This window comes from Pristis pectinata, chromosome 5 (genome assembly GCF_009764475.1).
Source record: "Pristis pectinata isolate sPriPec2 chromosome 5, sPriPec2.1.pri, whole genome shotgun sequence".
NCBI lineage: Eukaryota > Metazoa > Chordata > Chondrichthyes > Rhinopristiformes > Pristidae > Pristis > Pristis pectinata.
The window spans coordinates 82,596,065-82,622,852 of NC_067409.1; the positions used below are offsets into that span (position 1 = coordinate 82,596,065).

A 26,788-nucleotide genomic window follows, 5' to 3' on the forward strand; every position below is an offset into this window, starting at 1 on the left:
GGTCAGTGCTGAAGCAAGTCAAGATTATGCTTAAAGCTGGAATTGGTGGGATTGATTGTGTTGCCAATCAATTGCTTTCCTTGCCCATCAGCACACGGAGGTTGTTGCGTCTTTGGGAGATGGTGCTGAGCAAGGCTCGGTGAAATGCTGTAGTGCGTCTTGGAGACAACGCCAGTTACATCCAAATTATAGCTACAGGCAGAAGAGTGTGCACTGTGGTCTTGAGCGTGAGTTCTTCAGTGGAGTGTTTGGCACATATGAAGCCGTCGTTATAGGCTATGTATTGATGCCTTTTTTTGAAACAATAGGTCATAATTGTGCAGAATCTCCCATTTGGTGCCACTCAGGAGGGCCTTTAACTTTTCATATCTCCCTAATATTTTCCATGTTTTCAGCTGTTGCTTACTTCTTGTTTGGTATTGCTTGGATTGTTGCCATAGCATATTCTTTGGTTGTGACATCAGCGTACAAGTTGACAGTCTAAATAGCACTGCTGGTGGAAGTGAAAGTAGATTAGTTTTATTGAGGTTTTTCTTTAGCTAGGCATCCCAAAGTTGCATCTATTTCAAACAAATGCAGAAGTGGTTGTGTGTTTCAGGTAGATTTTTTAAATGTGGGGGGGGGGGGGGGGGGGAGAGAGGTACAGTGAAGGAGCAGAGAAGGAGAGATACACTGTCTAGGGTCCCCTGCATTGCAATAAAGTGACCACCTTATTCTGATTAATTGACTGTTGAGCTTGTTCTGTCAGGAATTCAGGTACTGGTTTTAGTAATTTAGTTGTCAAGTAAAGAGCAGGGTTCCTCATTGATTTCCTTTTACAAGTAAGAAGCCAGTAATATTGTCTTTGGAAAGTAGAGAACTAAATGTTCAAACTGCCCTCAAGCAGTGAGGAAGCCCAATTACCCCAGTGGTATCAGCCATCTGTGTTCAAGTGCTGTTTTAATTCTGACTGAACTTTCCAATTTTTGACACCATTTCTCTCCAACCTCACCAGAGAGTATTTGCTTAATGTCTAGTATGGCCTTTGAAACACTGTTTATTAAAGACAGTTGGCAAAATTTACCATGTAATGTTTACAAATTTTCAGATTTGTTCTTTATTCCCACAATCATGTCTACATTGCTAAGTAACCCTGGAGTTTTATAATGTTATGTGGTTACCTGATGTTTATTTCCACTGCATATTATATTTGCTCAGTATCTTGTGCACCTATGGAAGCAGACTAGCTGAAAATATTTTAATAACTGAATCTGAGTATGCATTAGTTGATACTTTCACCAAATTAAATAAATGTAAATACAAAAAAATCCTCAAATTACTGGAATGAACTTTGTGCATAAAGAATCAATAATGAGCTGAACTCCAGTCAGCTGGCACTGGGAAGTGAACTGAACCTTTCTGTCCTTGTATTGACAACTGGAAAGCTTCAGTCTTAAGACGTGCAAATCAGGAGCAGGCACAGCCAGGCTTGTCAAATTTCTTGGTTTAGTACACAGTCTATCCTGGGGTACTTAAGTCCTGCCACTGCTTTCTCAAGGGGGTCAAAGGCACTGTCCTAACCACATTCTACACATATTTTAAAAAAAGAGCAGCATTTGGATGAGATTCATGATGAAGGAAAGCCTCTGGTTTCATTCACAGCCTGCACTGGTTCTGACTGGGGCTGAATTAGGGAAACATTCCCCAGAGCTCCCACTTCTGATTATCCAGAAAGCCTTCAAGTCGGCAGCTATGGCAGCATTGCATTTTAGTTCTAGGCTCCCCCGCCCTAGAAAAAAAGACTTTATCTGTCCTATCTATGCCCTTCATAATTTTATAAACTTGTCTATGGTCATTCCTCAACCTCCTACATTCCTGTACATTTGAATAACTCCAGTCTGTTCAATCTTTCCTTGTAACTACAACCCTCCATTCCAGGCAACATCCTACTGAATCTCTTCTGCACTCTCCATGTTTTGGAGGAAGCCCTTTCAGCCCACTGAGTTTGTGCTAGCTCACAGAACAAACTTATTCCAACTCCTCACCAGGTTCTACCACTCACCTACACAGTTTACAGTGGCCATTTAATCTACCAACCTAGAGAAAACCCAGGTAAATCGTGCGAACTCCACACGAAAAGCACCAATGATCAGTATTGAACCTGGCTCCCTGGAGCTGTGAAGCACTAGCTGTGCCACTGTTCTGCCCAGTCCATCAATGTACTGACATTTATCTGCTTCCTTATTTTGGGGGGGGGGGGTGGGTAGGGGGGCAATTAGAGTTGGACAATAACTGGCAGAAAAGTGTGGATGTTGCATGAGAACTGGGTCTGGGAGAGGTGGTTTGCACAAGTGTTATCACTCATAATGTGATGTAGTAAAGTGTAACATTACCACGGAGTGATTTTCAGAGGATATGATTTTGCATAATTCTCCTGATTCTATCCAGCATGCCATACCCTTAGAATTTTCCAGGTGTCTGTAATCTTCCTCATTTACCATGTGTCAGTAGCACTAAAGGCCAAGTAATGTGCAGCTTTCCAGAAGCAGGTTTAATGGTACTATTTTTTGTTTTTTTTTAATTGAAACCTTGCTAAAGAAAGTGTTCATTTGTCACTTTGTCCAGAAAAAAATTAAGCAAGTCGCTGGGAGTTCCTGTGGGAAGTATTTGCAGTGTCCTCTTTAAGGATTTTATGCACAATGATGTAATGAATCTTAGAAGCCCCCAGAATGTCTTGATGTTACAAATATTGTGCTGGATGAGAAAAATCCATTTCATGATGTATTGTTTTTTCCTATTTTCCAGCATCAAGTTGTTAGCTGTGCAAGAAATTACTGATCGAGAAGCCTTGGAAAAGGTAAGTTTTTTTTAAACCATCTTGTTTTTAAATAATTGTAAAATCTTGCAAGAATGGTTCAACTAATGGAAGGTGACTAGGTCGTTCAAGAACAAGCATCACCTCTTTTGCCCAATCATTGAAAGTCATAGATAATAAAACTCTAGTTAGGCCGCATCTGGACTATTGCATTCAATTCTGATCGCCCCATTATAGGAAGGATGTGGAGGCTTTGGAGAGGGTGCAGAAGAGGTTTACCAGGGTGCTGCCTGGGTTAGAGGGCACATTCTATAAGTAGAGGATGGACAAACTTGGGTTGTTTTCTCTGAAGCGACGGAGGGGAGACCTAATATTTTATAAGACTGAGAGGCATCGATAGAGTAGACAGCCAGTATCTTTTTCCCAGGGTAAAAATGGCTAATACCAGAGGGCATGTATTTAAGGTGAGAGGAGGTAAGTTCAAAGGAGATGTGCGGGGCAAGTTTTTTTTTCCACATAGAGTGATGGGTCTCCCCTTTCTGGCATCTCTGACACCTCTCTCCCCTTTCTGGATCTCTCTGTCTCCATCTCCAGAGACAGATTATCCACCAACATCTTTTACAAACCCACTGATTCCCACAGTTACCTTGACTACACCTCCCACCCAGTCACTTGTAAGGGCGCCATCCCCTTCTCCCAGTTGCTCTGCCTCCACCGCATCTGTTCCCATGTTGAGGCTTTCCACTCCAGGACATCAGGGATGTCCTCCTCCTTCAGTAAATGGGATTTCCCTTCCACTACCATCAATACTGCCCTCACCCACATCTCCTCCATTTCCCACACATCTGCCCTCACCTCATTTTTCCCCCTTCCCCCCGACATAACAGGGACAGGGTTTCCCTTGTCCTCACCTACCACTCCATGAGCCTCCGTATCCAACACATCATTATCCACAACTTCTGCCACCTCCGACGGGATTACCTGAACTCCCTGGTCCACTCGTCCCTCCCCACAGATGACGCTCCTGGCACTTATCCCTGCAACTGCACCAAGTGCTATACCTGTCCCTACACCTCCTCCCTCACCACCATTCAGGGCCCCAGACAGTCCTTCCAGGTGAGGCACTACTTCACCTGTGAATCAGAAGGTGTCATTTATTGCATCCAGTGCTCCTGGTGTAGCCTCCCCTACATCAGTGAGACCCGACACAGATTCGGTGACCACTTCGTCGAACACCTTCGCTCCGTCTGCCGCAAAAGCAAGGATCTCCTAGTGGCCATCCACTTCAATTCCACATCCCACTCCCGTACCGACATGTCAATCCATGGCCTCCTCTACTGCCACGTTGAGACCAGATGCAGGTTGGAGGAATGACACCTCGTATTCCACCTTGGGAATCTCCAACCCGATGGCCTCAACATCGTTTCCTCTAACTTCCAGTAACCCCTCCCCTCTTCTCCCCCCCCTTTTTTTTCTCCTTTGTCTTCCCTCATTCCTGTGGTCCCTTTCCCCTTCCCCCCCACTCTCATGACCTGCCTATCAATTTCCCCACCTCCTTCCCTTTATTCCATGGTCCACTGCCCTCTCCTATCAGATTTCTCCTCCTTCAGCCAGTGGCCTCTTCTACCTATCACTTCTCAGTTTCTTACTTCTCCCCACTCCACACCTCCCTACCTTCCCCCCCCCCAACCTGGATTTGCCTACCACCTGAACTCGCCTATCACCTGCCTGCATGTACTCCTCCCCCTCCTCCGACCTCATTCCGGCTTCTGCCCTCTTCCTTTCCACTCCCGATGATGAGTCTTGACCTGAAATGTCAACTGTTCATTGCTCTCCATAGATGCTGCCTGACCTGCTGAGTTCCTCCAGCATTTTGCGTGTGTTGCTCCTGGAATGCACTGCTAGGGCTGGTGGTGGAGGCAAATAGGATATAGGCATTTAAGAGGCTCTTTTACAGGCACAGAAATGTGCAGAAAATGAAGAGATGTGAACATTGTGTACGCAGAAGGGATTAGTTTAGTTAGGCATTTAATTACTGGTTTAATTAGTTCGACACAACCTTGTGGGCCGAAGAACCAGTTCCTGCGCTGTATTGTTCTATAATCAGAGTGTAACTGTAGCAGTTTGTGCTGAATATCTTGATATCTGTTGGAAATGGGAGATCTACTGCCCCAAGGCCTCAGCTGCTCTTTCAACTCCTGGGAACTGCTTGGGCTTACCTGGGCTGGACCCATGACTGTAGCACTGGGTTGGGACCGTGGTAAGCCCCAGGTTCCACTGTTGGGCGTGGGCTACATACACAAACTTCTATAAAAGTAGTATTTTTTTTCTATGTTTATATGGACTTTTTTTGCTCTGAAACAATAAGGCTGAAAAACCTGCATCACTAAGTTTATTGACAATTTTGTTGTTTGAAATGCATTCAGTATGTAATGTACATATTACTGACATCTGGGCCAACATTTAAGTTTTATTTGCACGTCTTTATGATTATTAATTCCATGTCCTTCAAATTAAATATAATTTTGGTTTTACATTTAATTGCAAGTAAAAGATTGTGGTGCTCAAAAATTGGTGCACTGCTTTTATAGGTTCTGGGTAGTGCTTCTGGGTTATAGGTTTACTAACAAGAGGAATTGGCTTCCGTGCTCATACATTTGATCATTTCCTTCAATTAGCCTCCTTGTATTAGAAGCTCAAATCCTCTCTTGGCCTGGAATTGAATTTTGTTAAATTACTGCATCTCTGCTAAAACATATTGTGTATATTCCCAGGAGAGAGCATGTATTTGGCACTGGACTGTTTGCAACAAAAAACTTAGTTCATTTTATTTCTGCGTTACCCTTTACATTTCCAAGAATGGATGGATTTTTGTCACAGTGTGTGAAAGTACAGTACTACCTTTGGTTTGATTTATTTCTTTAAACCAAACTATGTGAATAATCTGTTGTGGCTTCCTGTAGTAAACAAGTAAAATGAAGACTGCTTAGTATAGGAGGGCTGTAGCCAAAGTGAATCATAACCTGATTTGCATCCTGAAAGAAAATATACACAAGTGGAGTTGTAAATAAATGCAGTTTCTATCGGTGTTATTTGACACAGTGGCATCGATGACAATGGGTATTTATTTTTGTGCTTCCAACACAAGAAAATATAGCTGCATCAAAGGACAACAATTGGGCTTAAGGCAAGAGGTCGGATTGTCAGCAGTTGGTCTTATGGATGGTCATAAAGAAGGCAAGAGTGGCTTAGAGCTTTGAGGAAGGAAAGGCCTGGTCATGGTGGGCTAACGGGCCTGTTTGTGTGCTGTATAACTGAAGTTCCAGGGCTCTGATGAAGGAAATTCCTGAGCTTTGTGCATAAGGAGCTGAAGGCATTATGTTGACAGTGGGGCAAAGTGGTGGGGATTACACAGGCAAGACTGAGAGAAACCCGGAACATTTTTAGGGGTTGTAGAGGCACAAGATCATAGGGAGGTATGGGATCCGGTTATTTTCGAATCCGCAGGTTCTTTCAGGAGTCCAAGAATGAGTTGCAAACAACTTGGTGCTTCACAAAGTTTTATTGGAAAAGTTTAAAACAAGGAAACAGTCACAGAGCACATGGCACCAGCTTTACTACTAGGAGATGAGCCGACACAAAGGAACTAAAGTTGAGCTAGGGCTGGGGGTGGGGGGTGGAAGGAGAGAGAGAGAGGGAGAGGCAAGGGAGTGATTAACAAAAAACAACACCTTTTATACCTGAGATAAGAGGTACTCCTTAGCTAACAATAGTCCAATCAGAAAACCTATTAGATACCTGTGGCAAAACCAACCAATGAGAAAACACGTATTCACCTGATGGACGAACCAATAAGCTAAGAAGCGGCCATTCCTTGAGCAGCCACTTGGTGTTAAATACTATACATGTTTAAAAAAAACTACTTAAAACAGTCAAATCCAACAGAGGTTTAACAGGAGGATGAAAACTTTTAAAATCTGAAGTGTTGGGCAGGATTTCAGATATAGTTGAGATATCATGTAGCATTTAACTGCCTTTCAACCCATTTTTCCACTTTGGGAGGAACCGGTCTAAAAATACAAACAGCTGTTTATTGCAACAGGAATGTTTGTATGATTCAGATTAATACCAAATTATTTGGAGGCATAATATACATGAGAAGTATAGAGTAAATGGCAGGACCCTTGGGAGCAGTGATGTTCAGAGGGGGCATGGAGTGCAAGTCCATAGCTCCCTGAAAGTGGCAACATAACTGGATGGGTTGGTAAAGAAGGCTTATGGTATAGTTGCCTTTTTTGGTTGGAGCATTGAATATAAAAGTTGGGAGATCATGTTGTAGATGTATTAAACTTTGGTTAAGTCACACTTGGAGTATTGTGTGCAGTTCCAGTCACTGCATTACAGGAAAGATGTGGAGGCTTTGGAGAGGGCGCAGAAGAGGTTCAGAAGAATGTTGCCTGGGTTAGAGAGTATTGGCTAGAAGGAGAGATTGGACAAACTTGGATTATTTTCTCTGGAGAGTCAGAGGCTGAGAGGCAACCTGACAGACAGAAGTTTATAAAATTATGAGAGGCATAGATAGGGTAGATGGTCAGGATATTTTTCCCAAGATGAAAATATCAACTGCTAGAGGGCATAGATTTAAAGTGTGCATGGGGAAAGTTTAAAGGAGAGTGTGAGGCAAGTTTTTTTTTTACAGAGAGTTGTAGGTGCCTGGAACGTACTGCCGTGGAAGTGATAGAAGCAATATGATAGCAACACTTAAGAGGCATTTAGACAGACACATGAACAGGCAGAGGTAGAGAGATATAGACCATGTGCAGGCAGATGAGATTAGGTTGGATTGGCATCATTGTGGACCGAAGGGCCTGTTCCTGTGCTGTACTGTTCTATGTGCCGTGTCCAATGTGATATCTGGAGTTTGTGTCAGATTGTCAGATGAAAGTAAGGGAAGCATATGTTTACAAGAAGGGGAAAATATAATTGATAGGACATGACAGCTCTTCCAATGAGAACGCCTTTTTCATTTGTACTTTTCATTTACCGATGTCACATTGAACTTCCTCTCCTGTTATCATTTGACATTTAAAGAAATTTGCACAGATAAGTAATAGTCATTGAAGGATAAGGAAGAAATTCAATTCAGGATGACAAAATGATGCCTGCTCTCGCAAATTCTGTTGTTGTACCTGGTAACTAAACAGGACAGAGCTTTTGGTTTTTGTAAGTGTCACAAACATTCCCAAGGAATGGGATTATTTGAACTGCTATGTGTTAATGAGAGGATATAAATCTGTCATGGAAAAACCATAGACGTATGTAACTAAACCTAGAATATACCCTGTTAAGAAGATAAACTTAAGAGTACTATGCCAGTGTGGACCAGGCTAGATCTGTTGTGAATGATTGAAGATACTTTTAGGATTATTTACCTGGGATTGCAGCATTCATTAATCACAGTGAGCAGGTGAAAAGGTGAGAGGGGGCAAAGAGTGGGAAGGTATGATTTGGAGGTAGGTGGGAGCAGCCATTGGCTAAAAATAAGAAAATCAGCCTCAGAGATTCCAAGTGCCAAATGAGAGATAAAATGGGATTTAGAAGATTCTGTTTTGAGATTACTGTCACTGAGTATCAGAAGAGGAAATTACTTTCAATTCCTCTGGAATAACTGTCCTTGAACTTGAGCACAGATTAAGTTTGTGGTTTAAATTGCTCCATAAATCATGACCCATGTGCAGTGTGGTGTAAGCTCTCATTTTCATAATGACTGCTAAGATGCTCTACTCATTTCTTTGAAGATTACTGACGTTAGTCTTTTGCTGCTTGCTGCTCTTGCTCTTTCTCCTTTACATTCTGAACTCTAAGTATCCCTTACAGAAAGGACAGGAGGGAGAGACTCTGACATTTAGCTGTAAGTTAGCTGTAGATCAGTGGTGCACAACCATTTCTCAGGGACAGCCAGGAAGACCATTTGAATAACATAAGAGAGCAACTCATGCAAAATGTCTTATCTTAACCATCCATATCCAGGTTCTGATATTTTTAATCATGTACATGATGACACAATGCTAAAGTTTAGTAATAGCCAAGTTGATGTTCCACTGGCTGACAAACAAGAAAACAACATTTATCAGTTTGTTATTTGAATGCAGTGTCTTTGTATTTGATAGCATAATATGCCAAAATTCACTTTTAAAACCCTGTCCTGTCCAGGGGATTTGATAACAATCTGGGTCCCTGTGTCATTTTTTGCATCCGGTGCTCCCGGTGCAGCCTCCTCTACATCGGTGAGACCCGACGCGGATTGGGTCACCGCTTCGCCGAGCACCTTCGCTCCGTCCGCCGCAACAGCCAGGACCTTCCGGTGGCCACCCACTTCAATTCCACATCCCACTCCCATAGTGACATGTCTATCCATGGCCTCCTCTACTGCCACGTTGAGGCCAGGCGCAGGTTGGAGGAACAACACCTCGTATTCCGCCGTGGGAGTCTCCAACCTGATGGCCTTAACATCGATTTCTCTAACTTCTGGTAACTCCACCCCTTCTTTTTCTCCCCCCGTCTCCCCCCCCCAAACTCCTTTGTCTTCCCTTATTCCTGTGGCTCCCTTCCCCCGCCTTGATGACCTGCTCATCTCCTCTCCTCCCTCCTCCATATTTTATTCCATGGTCCACTGCCCTGTCCTACCAGATTCTTCCTCCTTCACCCCTTGGCCTCTTCTACTATCACCTCTCAGTTTATTACACCACCTTCTCCTCCCCCACCCACTACCTTCCCTCTCTCACCTGGACTTGCTTATCACCTGCCTGTGTGTCTTCCTCTCCCTCCCCCCACCTTCTTATTCTGGCTTCTGCCCTCTTCCTTTCCAGTCCTGATGAAGGGTCTCAGCCCGAAACAGCGACTGTTTACTTCCCTCCACGGATGCTGCCTGACCTGCTGAGTTCCTCGAGCACTTTTTGAGTGTTGCTCTGATCCTACTTGTATCTTGTCATGGATTTTAATCTATCCACTATTTTACAGGTTAAATGGTCCTTTGCAGTGTGCACTTAGAATGACCAATCTGACTAGTCCTTGTGGCCTGTTGGAGGCACTAGGTTGGGCCAGAAAGAAGTACCTGGTGGACCAGGTGTGGCTGTAACCTCGTGTAAATCTACTGTAGATTGTACACTGTCATGTTCAGTCCTGACTAAAGAATTTGCTTTTCCTTTCCTACCTTTTTAGTTGACATTTAGGATTAGAGTGTCCATGATGCTGTCAGCATGATTGAGTCAGTTGTTAAAATCTAACAATGATCTTTCTTGAGCTAGCCCAGGCCTGGCACTGGTCTCCTGAGGGATCCCTGTGCCTGTACTCAGCTTTTCCAGCTGCACGGTTTCCACTATCCTGTCTGTCTGACAAAGCTTGGACAGTGCTGCGAATCAGTTTTAGAATCAAATGGCTGCTAAAAAGGTAGAAATATAAAGTACTTCAGTGATAAGTTTTGAAAATGAACTAATTGGCAAAAGGCAAATTTGGGAGTGATGTTGTCAAGGTCTTCATGCTGGTGGTATCATAGATGGATTTCCAGGCAGGATCTCTGAAGTAAGAAATCTAAATTTTTCAAGGCCATTAAAGTGCAGTGATAGAGAAGATTGTAGACAGAGAAGGAAACTAAATAATCTTTAAGTTACACTTCTGAAGTGACGCATTGTCTCTAAAACACTTTTTAGAGGAGCAAAAGAATCAGTAGTTTTAATCAGTTGTAGCTTTCTTGGAGCCATTATTGATTTAGTGATTTAATGGCAGGGTCTCCTTCATTGTCACATTTTCAAAACAGAAGTCGCTGAAAGTGCTCAACACATGATACTCTCTTTGCTTGTAAATCTGTCATCATAAGTGACTGTCTTTGCAAGATGCTTCCTGCAGTAAATGCCTGGGTTCCTACCAATAGATGTGCACCTCAGATCGAGTTGAGTTTATTGTCATGTGCACAAGTACGTTTATGCACAGATGCAATTAAAAACTTGCAGCACCACGGGCACATAGGGCCACAAAATTCAGATGAAAAACATAAATGAAACATAAATTATACATATTATACAAGTATTGTACAGAAAGAACACAATTAGAACCAAAAAATAAACAAAAGTTCATTGTAGTGCAATGTAGTCAAATTGGTTATGGTGTTACTATACTGAGTTAGTGATTAGGGTTGTGCAGGTTGGTTCAAGAACCTATTGGTTGAAGGGAGGTATTTGTTCCTGAACCTGGTGGTGTGGGACTAAAGGCTTCTGTACCTCCTGCCCAATGGTAGCTGTGAGAAGATCGCATGGCCCGGATGGTGCGAATCTTTGATAGATGCTGCTTTTTTGAGGCAGCACCTCATGTAGATACTTTCGATGGTGGGGAGTGGACTCAGCCCCGTGATGTGTTGGGCTGAGTCCACTACTCTCTGCAGCTTCTTGTATTTCTGTGCATTTGAATTGTCGTACCAGACCATGATGCAACCAGTCAGGATACTTTCAACAGTACATCTGTAGAGTTTATTAGTGTTCGGTGACATGCCGATCCTCCTTAACCTTGCATCTCTGCTGACATTATGGGGCCTGAAGAAGAGCATTTCAAATCTTAAACCAGATATAAAACAAAACAGGTAGGTAGGGTGGTGAAGAAGGTATATGGCATGCCTGCCTTCATAGGTGATGGCATAGAACATAGACTTTGGGAGATTGTGTTGGAATCTTACAAAACACTAGTTAGACCACACTTGGAATATTGGGTGTAGCTCTGGTTGCCACGAATATAGGAAGGATGTGGTTGCTCTGGAGAGTGTGCAGAGGAGATTCACCAGAATGTTGCCTGGATTAGAGGACTTTACTTATGGGGACGGATTGGACAGGCTTGGTTTGTTTTTCCTGAAGCAAAGGAGATCAAGGGGTGACCTGACAGAAGTATATAAGATTATAAGAGGCATAGATAGGATAGAAATTCAGAATATTTTTCCCTTGATGGAGTATCAAAAGCAGGGCATAGTTTTAAGCTGAGATGGAGGACTTTTAAAAAGGATTGAGGGGAAAGTTTATTTATACAGGGTTGATGTCTGGAACTTGCTGCCAGAGGTGGTGATGGAATCAGATACAATCACTATGTGTAAGAGGCATTAGACAGATACTTCAGTAGACAAGGCATAGAAGGATACAGACCTAATGCAGGCAAATGGAATTAGTACAGATGGGCAACATGGATGTGCTGGGCCCAAGGGCCTTCCTGTGCTGTACAACTCTATAACTTTGTGCTGAAAACACTCAACAGGTTAGGCTGCATCTGTGGAGAGAGAAGCTGAATTGGCACTCCCTGAGACCCACTGTGCTGGGCGGCCATGGCACAGATGCCTCCATGTCACTGGAAACTGTGCAGCTGCAGAAGATTCCTGTGGCTGTAGGGAGCCCACAGCAATGGGTGTGAGGATTGGAGTTGAGCATGACCCAGACTTTAACAAATGGGTTAATAATGGGACCAGCTGATGTAGGCAACTTGGTCGGCATGGACCTGTTGTGCTGAAGGGCCTGTTTCCATGCTGTATGACCCAATGACTCTAGTCGTGGTGCACATTAAGAGAGGAGATACAAATAAATTATTTAGCTAGTAAATTATCTTTATTTTGAGGACACATTCTGCAATGTGGTCAGGTTTGGTTGCAATGAGCACAAAGACATCATCCAGCCTGGCATCTCAGTACATTAGTGAGGTAGTGCTGTATTGTAGGATGTGCCATCATTCAAATGGATTGAGGCCTTGTAGAAATGATTGATAAAGATCCCAGAACATTTTTCAGTAAATGGCAGGAAAATGTTCCCATTGTTCTGGATAACACTTCTTCTTCAACCAACACTGCCAAAGCCATGTATTCTGGTGATGTATTTTGTTGTACGTTTTGTGAGATCGTGTGATTTTAGAGAACATAAAATGTTCTCCCAAAATGTAAAGTGTTTCCATGCTATATATCTCTATGACTCCTAGATTTGCTTTTGACACTCCAGGCAAAAGGAGTTGAAATTTGATGAAGTGATTACATTTAGAATAAAATATTATAATTGTTTGCTGCATTAGTGTCTCTTAATTTTTTTTTGAAATGCTGATTGTTCAATCGTGACTCATTAGTGCACACTCATCAGTGGATTGAGAGCCCTTGGCTCATTCCAAGGACTTCGGTGCATATTCCGGGCCGACAGACTAATGGAGCAATTGGAGAGTGCAGCACTGTCAGACGTGCCATCTTTTGGCTGAGCCATTAAATGGAGGTCCTGTCTGCCCCTTTACACTAATTTGAGGAGAGCAGGGCCCTGTGCCCTGGCCAATAATTACCTCACATCAAAAAAAACTAAAACAAAACAGTTGTTTTTCAAACCTATGAGGAAGGAGACCGCTTGGCCTATTATGTCTGTGCCAGCTTGTTGAATGAATGATCCAATTAGTCCCAAGTCACTAATCTTTCCTCACAATTCTACAGTTTTTGTTTTCCTTTTAAGTATTTATCCAAATTTGAAGCTTTTTTATCTGCTTCCATCTTTTAGGCACTACATTCTTATTATTATAGCCTCGTGTGTTAATACTTTTTTTTATACAATCATAAATCGGGCCCATCTGGTTACTGACCATTTTGGTATTAGTAATATTTCCTCCTTACTTTGTGAAAACCCTCCAAGATTTTGAACCCTCCGTTGAATGTTACCTTCTCAGCTTCAATGAGAACAACCTTTTTTTTGCTCACCCCCTGCCCCCTCACCTGTCTCAAAACGAGCTCAGGTTTCTTTTGATACGTCTTGAGCGACCAAATCAGCAATGCAAGACTGAGCGACACACATAGTTTGATTAAGTAATTTTATTCAGCTATTAACTAAAAGAACAAAGGAATTAACAACTCAAGTAATATTGGTTATCTCCTAGCTACAGATCTAATTTGCCTTTTGTAACTACAGCTACAAACCTAACTCAACTAAAAGAATAATAATCAGACTTCTTTATTTGATCCTCCACTATAATCAAGCTCAAGGTTGCATGCAATTCATAGTAATACTTATCAGCAATTAACAATTAGCAGCGCTGCTTGTGTCTTCTTAACCACTCAGTCTTTGGCTGCCGGGGAGCTCCAACACTTCGAGACATGAAGGGGTATCAAGGTCGCCAGGCACTAGTCGTGATCCAGCCCATGGAGAAGCTCCAAAGCATCCCTTGAAAAGACATTATACTGTTCAGGCTCTCCCTTATCTCCCCTACAAGTGAGTATCAACTCTGTATAAGGCAGGACCACCAATACACAATTTACTGGATACCACCATGTGATTTTCAATAAATCTCTCAGACAGGCCTACCTGTGTAACCAGAGCCTAAAATGAAACTTAAGTCAGCCACCTTTTTGACATATTCGGCCATTATATAGCTATTGCAACAGGGAAATCACTAATCCTGTTCCATCTTACCACACCACCCCCAACATCATTCCATATACCAGTCAGGTAAACCTCCTCTACACGCCCACAGTGTGACTTAGATATGGACGTATTTCCATACTTCCAGATGGTACAAAACTTTGGAAGTGTGATAATTGGGGAGGAGAACAGTAATTGACAGCAAAAAGCCTGGCAGAGTGTGCAGACGAGAGGCAAATGAAATTTCGTAGGGAAGTGTGACGTGATCAGCAGAAAGAAAGAGGAGAGAGAATACAGGTTAAATGACGCAGTTCTGCACAGAAATAGAAGGACCTGGGTGTGTGTGTGTGCAGAAAGCTTTAGAACCTGCAGGACATGTTGAGAAAACAGTTTTTAAAGAAATTATTACAGAATCAGGGGCTTCATAATTAAGAGAGAGTAAAAAAAAACAGGGAAGTTGCAATGAATTGTTGTAAAACATCAGTTAGGCCACAGCTTCAGTAGTCAATGTAATTCTGCTCATCCAGACTGAAGAAGGATATTTAAGTCCCAGCAAGGGTGCTGTAAGCTTTACTGGACTGGTACCAGGGATGAAGAACAAGGTTAGATTGGGGAAGGGTTGTTCTCTCTTGAGCAAAGAAGGGTGAGGAAATGTGTGATAGAGATGTGCAAGATCTTGACTGGTTTAGAAAGAGTAGATGCAAGGAAGCTGGTCCTAGGTTCAAAGGCTCAAGGACTGGGCTACACAGTGATGGGCAGATGTGAGGAATAAATGAGTTTTTGGAGAGAGTGGTTAAGATCAGGAACACGCTGTCTGGAAGGATAATAGCAACAAAGTCAGTCAAGGATTTCAAAAAGGAATTGATTAGGCACATGAGAGAAGATAATTTGCAGGGCTACAGGGAATAGGATTGGACTGGACTGCTGTATCTATCAGGTGTTGGCATATACTCGATGGCCACCTCCTATTCTGTCACAATTCTACAACTCTACATGGTCCCCAGAATTGCTGACAGTAACTGTAACTGTTCTCGCCTTTTACCATTGTTGCTTCAGAGGAAAGCTGGCAACGTGCTCTCCACACACCACCTCATTCCTGACACCCTGTAAAGCTGAATTTGGGGATGAGTTAGAGGTAAGGTGCTGCATAACAGATCTCCCACTCCACTGCTGGACTCAGCCCCTCACTTCTACGCAAGTAGTAGAGCCCCATTCATCAGAACAGGGACATGGAACTTGATTGAAAAGGCAAGTGCAGGTAAAGGGCAAAGAAACGGCACTGAATGCAGGCAGCGGGCCAGATCAAACACAATCTGACCCAATAATGCAGCTGGGACATAACCATTATTTCTGAAGATGATTTATTTTTTGTGCTTTTCCTTTTTTTTTTGAAAAAGATATTTATTTATTCATTCCCAAAATTTGGGCTTTGCTGGCAAAATCAGCATTGAGTGCCCATTCCTGGTTTCCCCTGGGCGGGATACCTTACAATCCACTTCAGAGAACATTTAAAAGCCGTTCATGTTGCTGTGAATTAGGAGGCTAGGTTTTGACCCATCTGGGCAAAGATGACCAATTCCTTCCCCCAGAAGGAAATTAGTGATCCGGTTGAGTTTTTTTTCCTGACAACCAAGTCGTTGCACGGTTAGTTTTACTGAGGCTTAAGTATTTAATTTTTTTTGTCAAGGATTGCATATGGTTGTCTGTTCAAAGACATGAATGCTTATATCTCCAGATGTCTCTTCCTACAACCCTCTTTAATATTGTATTATGCTAATTTATTTTGCCTTTCTATGTTCTTCCTGTCAAAATGAATCACGTCACAGTACTTTGCCTTTAAGTTGAAGGATTGAGTAGAATTTAATTGGTTGCTTGTCTCATTCCCCTGTGTGGGAGTTTGCAGTGTGAAAGTTAGCTGCTGTGCTTCCTATATGGGTTACTACACTTCAGCATTAACTGATTAGTTGGTGGTTTGGGATGTCTCGAGATCATGAAAGTTGCTGTATGCATGTTCTTTCTTAAAGGATTACTTTGGAACATCCAAATTTATTGCTTATTCGTAACTAGATGTTACAAAACATTGTTACAAAACATTGGAGAGGTTTGCTTCAGTGTGTGCTGTGAGTACTAATCCATAGTTCAGACAAGTGTGGAGCAGGTACTAACCTAGGATATATCAATGTATCCTACATATAGGACAGTACCTATCATCGCGCCCATCCCCCAAGCTCATTAACACTCCTCACGGACAATTTCCAGGGTTTCCTTTGGGCAGCAGAATGCTGGTTCCTGTTCAGCTCAGTGGCTAGAGACTAATTCATCTGATTGAACGTGCAAATAGTTGGTAAGTAAATTTGGACAGACACACAAGGCTGCAGTTACTGGAATCTGGAGCAACAAACAAAATGCTGGAGGAACTCAGCGGGTTGCGCAGCATCTGTGGAGGGAAATGGACAGTCAACGTTTTGGATTGAGACTCTTCATCAGGACGGTCTCGACCTAAAACGTCGACTGTCTGATTTCCTCCACAGGTGATGCTTGATCTGCTGAGTTCCTCCAGCATCTTGTTTATTGTTCTCAATTTGGACAGATGTGCATTAAATGCATCAACTGTGGCTCAATGGCACTGTTTCATGCCTTCAGGTAAGAAGGTTGAGAGTTCAAGCTCTACTCTAGGGGTAATTGGGTAACCCAGGCAGACTCTGCAGGGCAAGCTGCATTTTTGAAGGTGCTGGCTTTAGGATGAGGCAATGAACTTCAGCTTTCTCGCATGAGTGTGAAAGATCCTATTGGCATTATTTTGCAGCATCCTCCCCAGTTAATATTTGTCCCTTAGCACCGCCAACAGATTATATGGTTGATATCTTATTGCTGTGGCCACAAAGTGCATAAATGCTTCTAACGCCCCATATGCAGGTGGTCCATGGACTTATAGCTGGTAAATTTAGTAAGACATGGGGCTACTGAACTTAGACACTCGAGGCCATTCCTTCATATGCTTTATCAGCACAGATCATATTGGGTAAGACTAGAAGTGGGGCAAGGATCAGAATCCTGGCAGGAAAGAGGGACTGGAGGAATGGGGAAGTGTTGGGATTTGGACTAATGATCAGGAAGGGAGTCAGTTGCCAAGGATTGCAGGGGCATTGGCTTTCTTTGGCAGTTGGACTTGGCAATTAGTGGTCAGAGGGTGGTGTTGGTAGTTGCCAGGGTGCAGTCAGGGATTGGTGGTCAGGAGTGGTGCTATTGATAGTTGAGGGTGAGGTTAGTGATTGGGTGGGGGTGTGATCAGTCATTTGGGAGGGGGATTCCATCCGGTTGGTTAAGGTCAGCAGGTAGTTAGGCCTCAGGTTGGTGAAGGTCGTGAACTAGGAGACATTGGGTGTGGGAGTCAGGTTCCCAGTGCCAACCTGCTGAGACAGGTCTTCCTGTTAGGGTCCTGCAAAAAGAAAGATTTCATTTGCAGGAAAAGTTGCTTCTCAGTGAGTGGCCTGTAAAAGGTAAGTGGAAGGTGATCTTCATCGACAGAAAGAGATCATAATCCAAAGGTTATTGCTTGAGGAATGAAGTGGAACATTCAAAAGAAATCTTCCCACAGAATTAATATAATATAGTGCTTCACTGTAAGTACCTTTTAAGGCAGAACAATGGCATACATTTTTCCATTTTATTGTGAAGTTCAAGAGCTGGTGTGTAGGCAAAGTAAGCTTAATGGCTTGCTGTTACTTCTGTCAGTACAATTTATAGCTTCCAAAAGATAACAACAACAACATAGAACAACAATAACAACAACTTACATGTATATAGCATCTTTTGATGTAGCAATAACATCCCTATGTGCTTCAAGAGCAATACCAAACACAAAATTGACACAGATGCACTTAAAGCAATACTGGAGCAAATGACTAAAAGCTTGGTCAAAGAGCCAAGTTTTAAGGCACTGTATGAAGGAGTGAGAGAGAATTCCAGAGCCTGAACTCCTGACAGCTCAACCTGTGGCAGTTAAACTTCTCAAGTGTTTAAAATTCTTATTTATTCTAAAACTAAAGTTCTGAAATTCTAATATTAAGTCTGCACTGAGTCACCACATTTAAATATTGAAATAGCCTGTCAAACAATATTCTGTCAGGAACCTGCTGTGCATCCTTTGCATCATTTTGCACTTGTCCCTAAATCTGCACATCTGATAGGAAATGCGGTTTAAATTGTTCATGGATGGAGTTGTAATGGGGAATCCTGTAAACTTCGCCATACTCCTGTTGACCAACCAACCCCTGCCCCCATTGTTCTCACTTCATGCCATTATTTCAAACATGTATACAGCAATGAAAAGTAAAGTCGGTCAAAGAAATGTAATTCTGACCTATGGCACTGTTCACCTTTTCTATAAATGGTTTCCCCTAGCCCAAAGTGATATCCATTATCCAGCATGGAGAGATTGAGTTGCATGGTGTTGGAAATCTTATGTGATTCAGGATTTCCCAGGTTCCTGTCATGAACTATAATTTTATATAAAAGAAAACATCTGTGCATATTTTGAAGGCTGGGGCAGCAAGAGAATGCCCAAATCTTAAACTTCTTGGCAGGTCCTAAAGTGAACATAATGTGATCATATCTATTCTAGAGTTAAAGAAGGCACAAATAATTCTTCCTGTTACCCTGTGATACAGGCATCTGATTTAACTTTTTTTAATCATAATTCCAAAACTTGCCATGTACTTCCATTGTACATCAAGTCATGTGAAAGGTGCTTCAGCTTTAAAATAAATAAATCAGCAAGGATCATTGTAGGAATAGCAGTGACTTTCTGACTACTTTGGTGCGCAACAAGTTATATATTCAACAATACTTTGCCATTTTGTATTTCAGCCAGCAATTCTTCTTCAGTGAAAACCAGTACCTTTTATTCCCATATACTTTCATGCAATGTGGAACCAGATAAGGCAATTCAGATCTCAGAGTCCAGCATATAGAGCTTGGATTCACTTTATTTCTCAATCCTCCTAGTATTATATGAATCGAAACATGGATTTTTGCTCCGTAACATTTGCATTTGAAGCAGGAGGGTTGTTAAAGTAGATTTGTGAAAATTGCCAGGAAGGAGGTTGGGCAAAGCCTTCATCAAATAAAATACAGTGCCTGAAAGAATGGAGAAGCAGCAACTTTCAACAGCAAATTGGATCAATGCCCAGCAAGTAGACATTGTAAGGCTGTGTCAAAACTGTGCAGGATTGTGACTAATTGAAAAGCTAATCCAAGGAGCTTCAGCAAAAACAGCTTTAGTGGTGCCTAATTAGATTTCAATGTAGTCCAGGCCAAGTAACATTACTTACAGTACATACGGCACTGGGGAATCTGTAAAATGCCCCACAAGTTCTCCAATTTTGGAATATATTTCTCAAGCAGACCAGTTTGCACAGTCTGAGATTTGCAATGTATGCCAGAGCATGCCTGTGTTATTGCTAACCTGGACTGGCTTGCTAAAGAGAGCTTGAAACTTTTTTCCGACACAAAATTTTGTAGAGGAAAAGAATAATTGGCATTGTAATTTATTGTTAAATCCATATAATTACATAACCTGTTCTCCACTGGAGTTGGGAGATGCAAAAACCTGTGTTTGTTCAGCAGTCCTTCATCATCAGCCACATTCAGGCCTTGCTAACTACTCCGTGGAAGTCACCAAAGCAGGCCTAGTATTTGTGCATCTATGAATTTTTGCTCTGAAATATTTATATTTGTATGTTTTCAGAACAGAGATTGCAACACCATTGCATTAGACTCTGTAGTAACCAGAGTTATCTACAGCTGTACGATTGAGGCACTGTCAAAACTCTATGTTGTATATATACCTTCCTTTTTTTAAAAAAAAGCATAAACCTGAGCTTCCAGAATAGTTTGCCATTTCCACTTCTGATGACTCCTGAGGACGTTTGGTGAGGGTGAGAGAGATTCATGTTGATTTGGTGGGGGAATTGTTCTTCTGAGGTTTGCTCTGAAGCACATTAGTGAAGCAGAATGAAAATGGTTGATTCTGAAGCTAGCTAGTGTTGGCAGTGGATAAAGTATTCCATTGTCTAGAAATAATGTTCTTCAGCTTTGGCCTTGAGTGGAGGTGTGGGGTTGGCGGTTCAATCGTAGACCGTACATTTTCCTATCTTAAGCTTTTACTTTTGGTTCTATTTGGGTTTTTACTATTTAGAATTGTTCACCAAAATATTGTCTTTTCAATTATTAAAGTTTTCTACCTCTATAGAGCATGACTAAATTAAAATTGGTAATAATAACAAAACATGTACAGTCATAGTCATATATATCAGAATGCACTATTGTATACCAAGCCATCACTGTCATATCACAGATCAGTGCATTCCACAAATAGGTAAGACTGACAGCAAACTACATGTACATTTTGAAATCCACATGCAACATTCTCAAAGCAAAATGTCTGAAATGCAGTTTCTTCATTGCTGGCTTTTCATGCCAGTGTGGAGATTTAATGGTGGGGAAAGATAAAAAATTTGACTCTTCCAAGTAGACTTTCAAGTGAAATGTTTGATTTTTATTTTGTATTTAGAACTAGAAAATTTATGTCTTGTTACAAGTCATGAGAAAATGATCTCATCTGGCAGTGAGTTGTTTAACTTTTTGTTTATGGATCATCAAGTTATTTCTATCTGGCTCCAACCTTGAGCTGTGTCTGTTAATCCAGTTTTCCTTTGATCTTGCAACCCAAGTTTAGTTTAAGCGGTGCTGGTGACGGAGCTACAAAAGTAGTTCTCCAACAGCATATCATCTGGAGCCTGTGACAACACCAGTAGAAGTCAGCCTAATTCCATTATCGCTGTTTTTATCTCCAAGAGCTACTAACTTGCTTTGGAACTTCATAAAAACCCTTCCCATTCGTTGCACTGGTTACCAAAGTCAGTTTATAATTTGGGAGCTGAAACCATGCCGCTTACGTTTCACCCTAGTGTTAAAAGTGCCTATGGTTTCTCTCTGTTGTTAAGAGTTAGCTATTTGTGATCCATTGTGGCCAACACTGTTTCAAATGTGTTGAGCACGCCATAGCTAGCAGTATCTCTTTTTGGACATCACTGTTGCCCACTGATTTACATTATTACCATGTCCCACACAGGACAGGTATGTTCTAGTAAGAAGTAAGGACAAGGATGGCAAGGTAAGAGAACCTTGGATGTCAAGGGAGGTGGTGAATTTAGTCAAGAAGAAAAAGGAAAAGTATGTAAAGCTTAGGAAGCTAGGATCAAACAGAGCATTTGAGGATTATAAAGAAGCCAGAAAGGAACTCAAGAAGGGATTTAGGAAAGCCAGGAGGGCCATGAAAAGTCCTTGGCAAGTAGGATTAAAGAGAATCCCAAGGCATTCTATACCTATGTAAAGAGCAGGGGGATAACTAGGGAGAGGGTAGGACCATTCAAGGATAAAGGAGGGAACATGTGCTTGGAAGCGGAGGAGGTGGTGAGGTCCTTAATAAGTACTTTCATCAGTATTTACCAAGGAGAAGGACGTGGCAGATAGGGAGATCAGTATGGAGCATGCTAATATGCTAGGGCATTTTGAGATAAAAGGAGGAGGTAGTGTCCGGTCTCTTAAAAAGCATTAAGGTGGATAAGTCCCCAGGGCTTGATGGGATATACCCCAGGTTACTGAGAGAGGCAAGAGATGAGATTGCTGGGGCCTTGACCAATATCTTCGTGTCCTCTCTAGCCATGGGCGATGTTCCAGAGGACTGGCGATTAGCTAATGTTGTTCCATTATTCAAGAAGGGAAACAGGGATAATCCTGGTAACTATAGACCAGTGAGTCTCACGTCAGTGGTAGGGAAGTTACTGGAGAGGATACTTAGAGATAGGATTTATAAGCATTTGGAAAACCATAGCCTAATTAGGGTCAGTCAACATGGCTTTGTGCAGGGCAAGTTGTGCCTTACTAACTTGATTGAGCTTTTTGACAAGGTGACGAAGGTGATTGTTGAAGGTAGAGCTGTGGCTGTTGTCTACATGCATTTTAGTAAGGCATCTGACAAGGTCTCTCATGGGAGGCTCATCTAGAAGATTAAGAGGCATGGGATCCAATGTGAATTGGCCGTTTGGATTCAGAGCTGGCTTGCCCATAGAAGACAGAGGGTAGTGGTCAAGGGGACTTATTCTAGCTGGAGGTCTGTGACTAGTGGTGTTCCTCAGGGATCCGTACTGGGACCTCTGCTGTTTGTGACGTATATAAATGACCTGAATGAAAATGTACACAGATGGGTTAGTAAATTTGCAGATGATACGAAGATTGGTGGTGTTGTGGACAGCGTAGAAGGCTGGCAAAGGATACAGCGGGATATAGATCAGTTGCAGATATGGGCGGAGAAATGGCAGATGGAGTTCAACCCGGCCAAATGTGAAGTGTTGCACCTTGGGAGATCAAATGTAAAGAGACAGTACACTGTTAATGGCAAGGCCCTTATCAGTGTTGATGAGCAGAGGGATCTTGGGCTCCGAGTTCATAGCTCCCTGAAGCTGGCTACACAGGTTGATAGGGTGGTAAAGAAGGCATATGGCATGCCTGCCTTCATTAGTGGAGGCATTGAGTTCAAGGGTCAGGAAGTTATGCTACAGCTTCATAAAACTCTCGTTAGGCGGCATCTGGAGTATTGCATTCAGATCTGGTCACTCCATTATAGGAAGGACGTCGAGGCTTAGGAGAGGATGCAAAAGAGGTTTACTAAGATGCTGCCTGGATTAGGGGGCATGTGCTATGAGGAGAGGTTGGACAAACTCGGGATGTTTTGTCTGGAGTGGTGGTGGCTGAGGGGAGATCTGAAAGAGGTTTATAGATTTTGAGAGTGTAGATAGAGTAGACAGCCAGTATCTTTTCCCTAGGGCTGAAATGTCTAATACCAGAGGGCATGCACTTAATACCAGAGGAGGTAAGTTCAAAGGAGATGTGTGGGGCAAGTTTTTTTTTACACAGAGTGGTGGGTGCCTGGAATGCACTGCCTGGGGTGCCGATGGAGGCAAATACGATAGAGGCGTTCAAGAAGCTCTTGGATAGGTACAAGAGTGTGAGGGAAATAGTAGGATAAGGACATTGTGTGGGCAGAAGGGATTAGTTTAGTTGGGCATCTTATTAGTAATGTAATTGGTTCGGCACAACTGTTACGGACTAGGTTACTATTAGTGAATGTCCCTTTAAGATAGAGCACAGTTGTGTGTGTGTGTGTGTGTGTGTGTAGCATGATGACGACAACAGAAGATAAGGACGTAATGACGTTTTTGGAGCAGTCAGTCGGAATCAGTCAGGAGAGAGAGAGACACCAGCCTGCTAGTCTATCGATGGATGAAAAACAGTAACTGTGCCTGTCACTACAATCCACGTATGGATTTTTGGAATAATCCAGTGGAGTCCACTTTGTCGTTAACCTGTAGAAGGAAACAGGTATTTTTGTGGATGGCCACGATTCGAATGCCTTTCAGGGTGGCAGATGCTTTGGAACAAAGCGGTGGAGTAGTCACCGCAGAGTAGACACTGAGGTGTCGTATGGGTTCCATCGCGGAACATTTGGATTTCGTAATTACTCTCTATTTTCTCTCTATGTTTTGTCTTCAGCCAATGGTGGTTGTTGAAGAAGCCTTTGCTCACGTTTCACCTAACGGCTTGCTGAACTGAACTTTGAGAACTATTCCTGGACTTGGAGTTTGGGAATTTGCCACACACACACACTTCGAGTTTAGTTTTGGGGGTTAATGTTTAAGATCTAACATTTTTACTTCTAACATTCTAACATTTTTACTTTTATTTTTCTTATTATCGTAAGTAGTTATTAATATAATAGTTTTTAACACTTATGCATGACTTGGGGTATTTCTTTCGTTGCTGGTTTGTAACACAACATTGTGGGCCAAAGGGCCTGTTCCTGTGCTGTACTGTTCTATGTTCTAAACCACGGGCAGGACTAATCTACTGATGCTGGATCCACCACGCTCCTTTAAAGTGGAACCCCTCTCATGATGATTCTGAGATCAGTTGCAGCAGCAAGTGATTTGGACAGTTTGACATTGGTTGAGTAAGGAGAAGGGAAAAGGTGCTTATGAGGCTGAAGATATCTGTGATTACTAAGGAAACAAAGTCTCTCTGAGCAAATATATTTCCATTCTTGTGCAGAATGAATTAGAGATGGAAGGAAATTGAAAGAGTGGAGAGGGAAAAATAATGATAATGGAAACCACTAAGGGAAAGCAAAGAAATAGAAAGTAAACAATTGCCTTTCTTATCTACAGAGGCAATTTCTATCTTGTCACCCAAAATAAAACTCCCAATAAAGAGCAATTATGGGGATAAGGTTTCCCAAGAGGTTTGATCCTCCAACTTAATGCCAGAGACCTCCACGTTGAATTTTTAAGTGGTCAGAATTCCTCTAGTAACCAACAGCATTTTAATTAATGTACATTAATCCAGGGATCAGGTAACATCCAAGAATAAAGACATTAGTGAGCTCCCTGGTTTGAGTCAGTTAGATCATGGCCAGAGCTAATTTGCGTCTTTGCTCTACATTCCTTGAAAGAACTAATTTAACGGAAAAGCTTGATCTTTGAAAGCTCTAATTTTTAATATTTTCAATGAAATATAGAAGCATTAAGAATTCTTCAGTGTGGGATATCACCATGTTTGTTGAATGTAGACACCAGTGGGAAAAAACACAAAATATCATCAAGAAGAAAACTGCTTTGCATCAACACTTCAATAAAATTTCCTTTCAGTTTTTCAAAATGTAGAAAATCCAATCTGCTGACATAATTTGGCAACTTATATTGTGACGTTTTATCTCCTTTTGACTAATCTCATCTCCACCATGTTGCACTAGGTGCCACACCACACGATCCATGGGCGCTGAGATCTGTTGTACAAAATGTTGCAGGATTTTCTAAAGCAATTTGCATTTCATACATCTGCAACTGACGATGATTTTAACATTCTTGTAGTGGCTCTGTAACGTTCCCAGTATTGAGGGATAACTGCCAGTATAATTTTTTTCTCTCCATGAAAGTCCTTCTGGTATCACAGCTTGGGCTAGAGGAGAAGGAACAGAGATGGGTGGGAGAAGCAGACCAAAGCAGGACTAGAGACCACATAAATGTAAGGTGGTTTAAAAAAAAGTTTGCACAACATGCCCTTCTTCCCCCCCCCCCACCATCCCACTTTCAACCTGGCCTAAGACTGGCCTAAAACAAAATGAATAAGGAGGCTGCTCTTCTGCATAGAGGCTATCACAGCCCTGAAACAAAAGCAACCATGTACTGCCAAAGCTGTCACAGTCGAATCACTGTTTCCCTTAAGATCTTCTTTCTGTTGGGCTCCTTTGTGACACAGGGAGTTCGATAACATCAGCCAGTGTGCGATTCAAGCAAGTGACTAATACTATTTAGATTTTTTCCCCCTTATTTTTAGATTAAATACATCTCCTGTTACTCATGAATCTTTTGCTAGTGAATCAAAATTTCTAATTGTGCTTTGATATCAGTGGATATGAATAGCAAAGAAATCTTTAAAATATTCAGTAAAGGAAGTTGAATTTGAATGTGGCATTTTCTTAACAGTTTACACCTTGGATGTCTAGTTTCTGAAAAATTGGTAGCATTAAGAATTCTTCAGTGTGTGTGATATCACCGTGTTTGCTGAATGTAGACGCCAGTGAAAAAAAACAACGCACAGTAATATCAACAAGAAGGAAACTGCTTTGCACCAACACTATAATTACAGTGTAAATAGTGCACCAGTGTTAATTGTATCAAAACTTATACTTAGCAGGTTTACCCAAGTTGTATGTTTGTCCAAAAAGTGTTGAGTAGAATGCCTGTTTCCATACCCCCCACCAAGTTCCTTTCAAAATGGGTACAATCAATATGTGAAGTTTGAATGGTTTCAATATAATGTCCTGGATATTGCTGAAGTAGTAGTGACATGTGAGTGATGGATGCATGATTAAAGTGCAAATAGGCCAGCTACTTGTAACAAGGGAAAGGTATCCTGTGAATTGTGAATCATTACAATTGCTGCCCAATTTGTACTGCTGTTCTGGGTTTTGAGAAAACAGCATTTTGTCCTTAACTTCCCTATGGTCTTGCAATTAAAACTAAGTATGGCATAATAATTTGTCATGGATGCCAATCAACCCATGCTTGCCAGTTAAAAGTGTGGAGACTTATTTCTTCAGATAGTACAGGTTGAAACCCTTTGGTCTGGCATTCTGTGCTGGACCACTACAGACCACTCCTGTGGTCCAGCATGTTTTGAATCTGTAGTACAGATCTGTACTATCAACTAATTCCAACTAAGATCTAAAATTAACGAGGACTTGTACTAATCTGTAGCTAATTAACCAACCAGTGCAACCTTTGCGGAAACTTTGGGTCACAGACAGTTCTCAGAACTCTTGCGTGACCTGGGGAGTGTTTTGTGTTTAAACAGAACAGTTGTCCTGCTCAGAGGAAGATGATTGGGAGCGATTTCTGTGGTCCGGATGTTCTGTGGTCCAGCACCAGTTAGGGCCCAAAGGAGCTGGACTAGAGTTTCATCCTGT

At 42.0% G+C, this 26,788-nt stretch overlaps 1 protein-coding gene across 1 annotated transcript in view; it reads left to right on the forward strand.

The window, feature by feature from the left end:
* The window catches only part of eepd1 (endonuclease/exonuclease/phosphatase family domain containing 1), a 117,412-nt gene that overhangs the window by 70,389 nt on the left and 20,235 nt on the right, over positions 1-26,788 (forward strand). Inside the window, exon 3 of the mRNA XM_052016289.1 lies at positions 2,785-2,836. Within this exon, the coding sequence (XP_051872249.1) occupies positions 2,785-2,836 (52 nt within the window). The remainder of the gene's footprint in view (positions 1-2,784; positions 2,837-26,788) is intronic.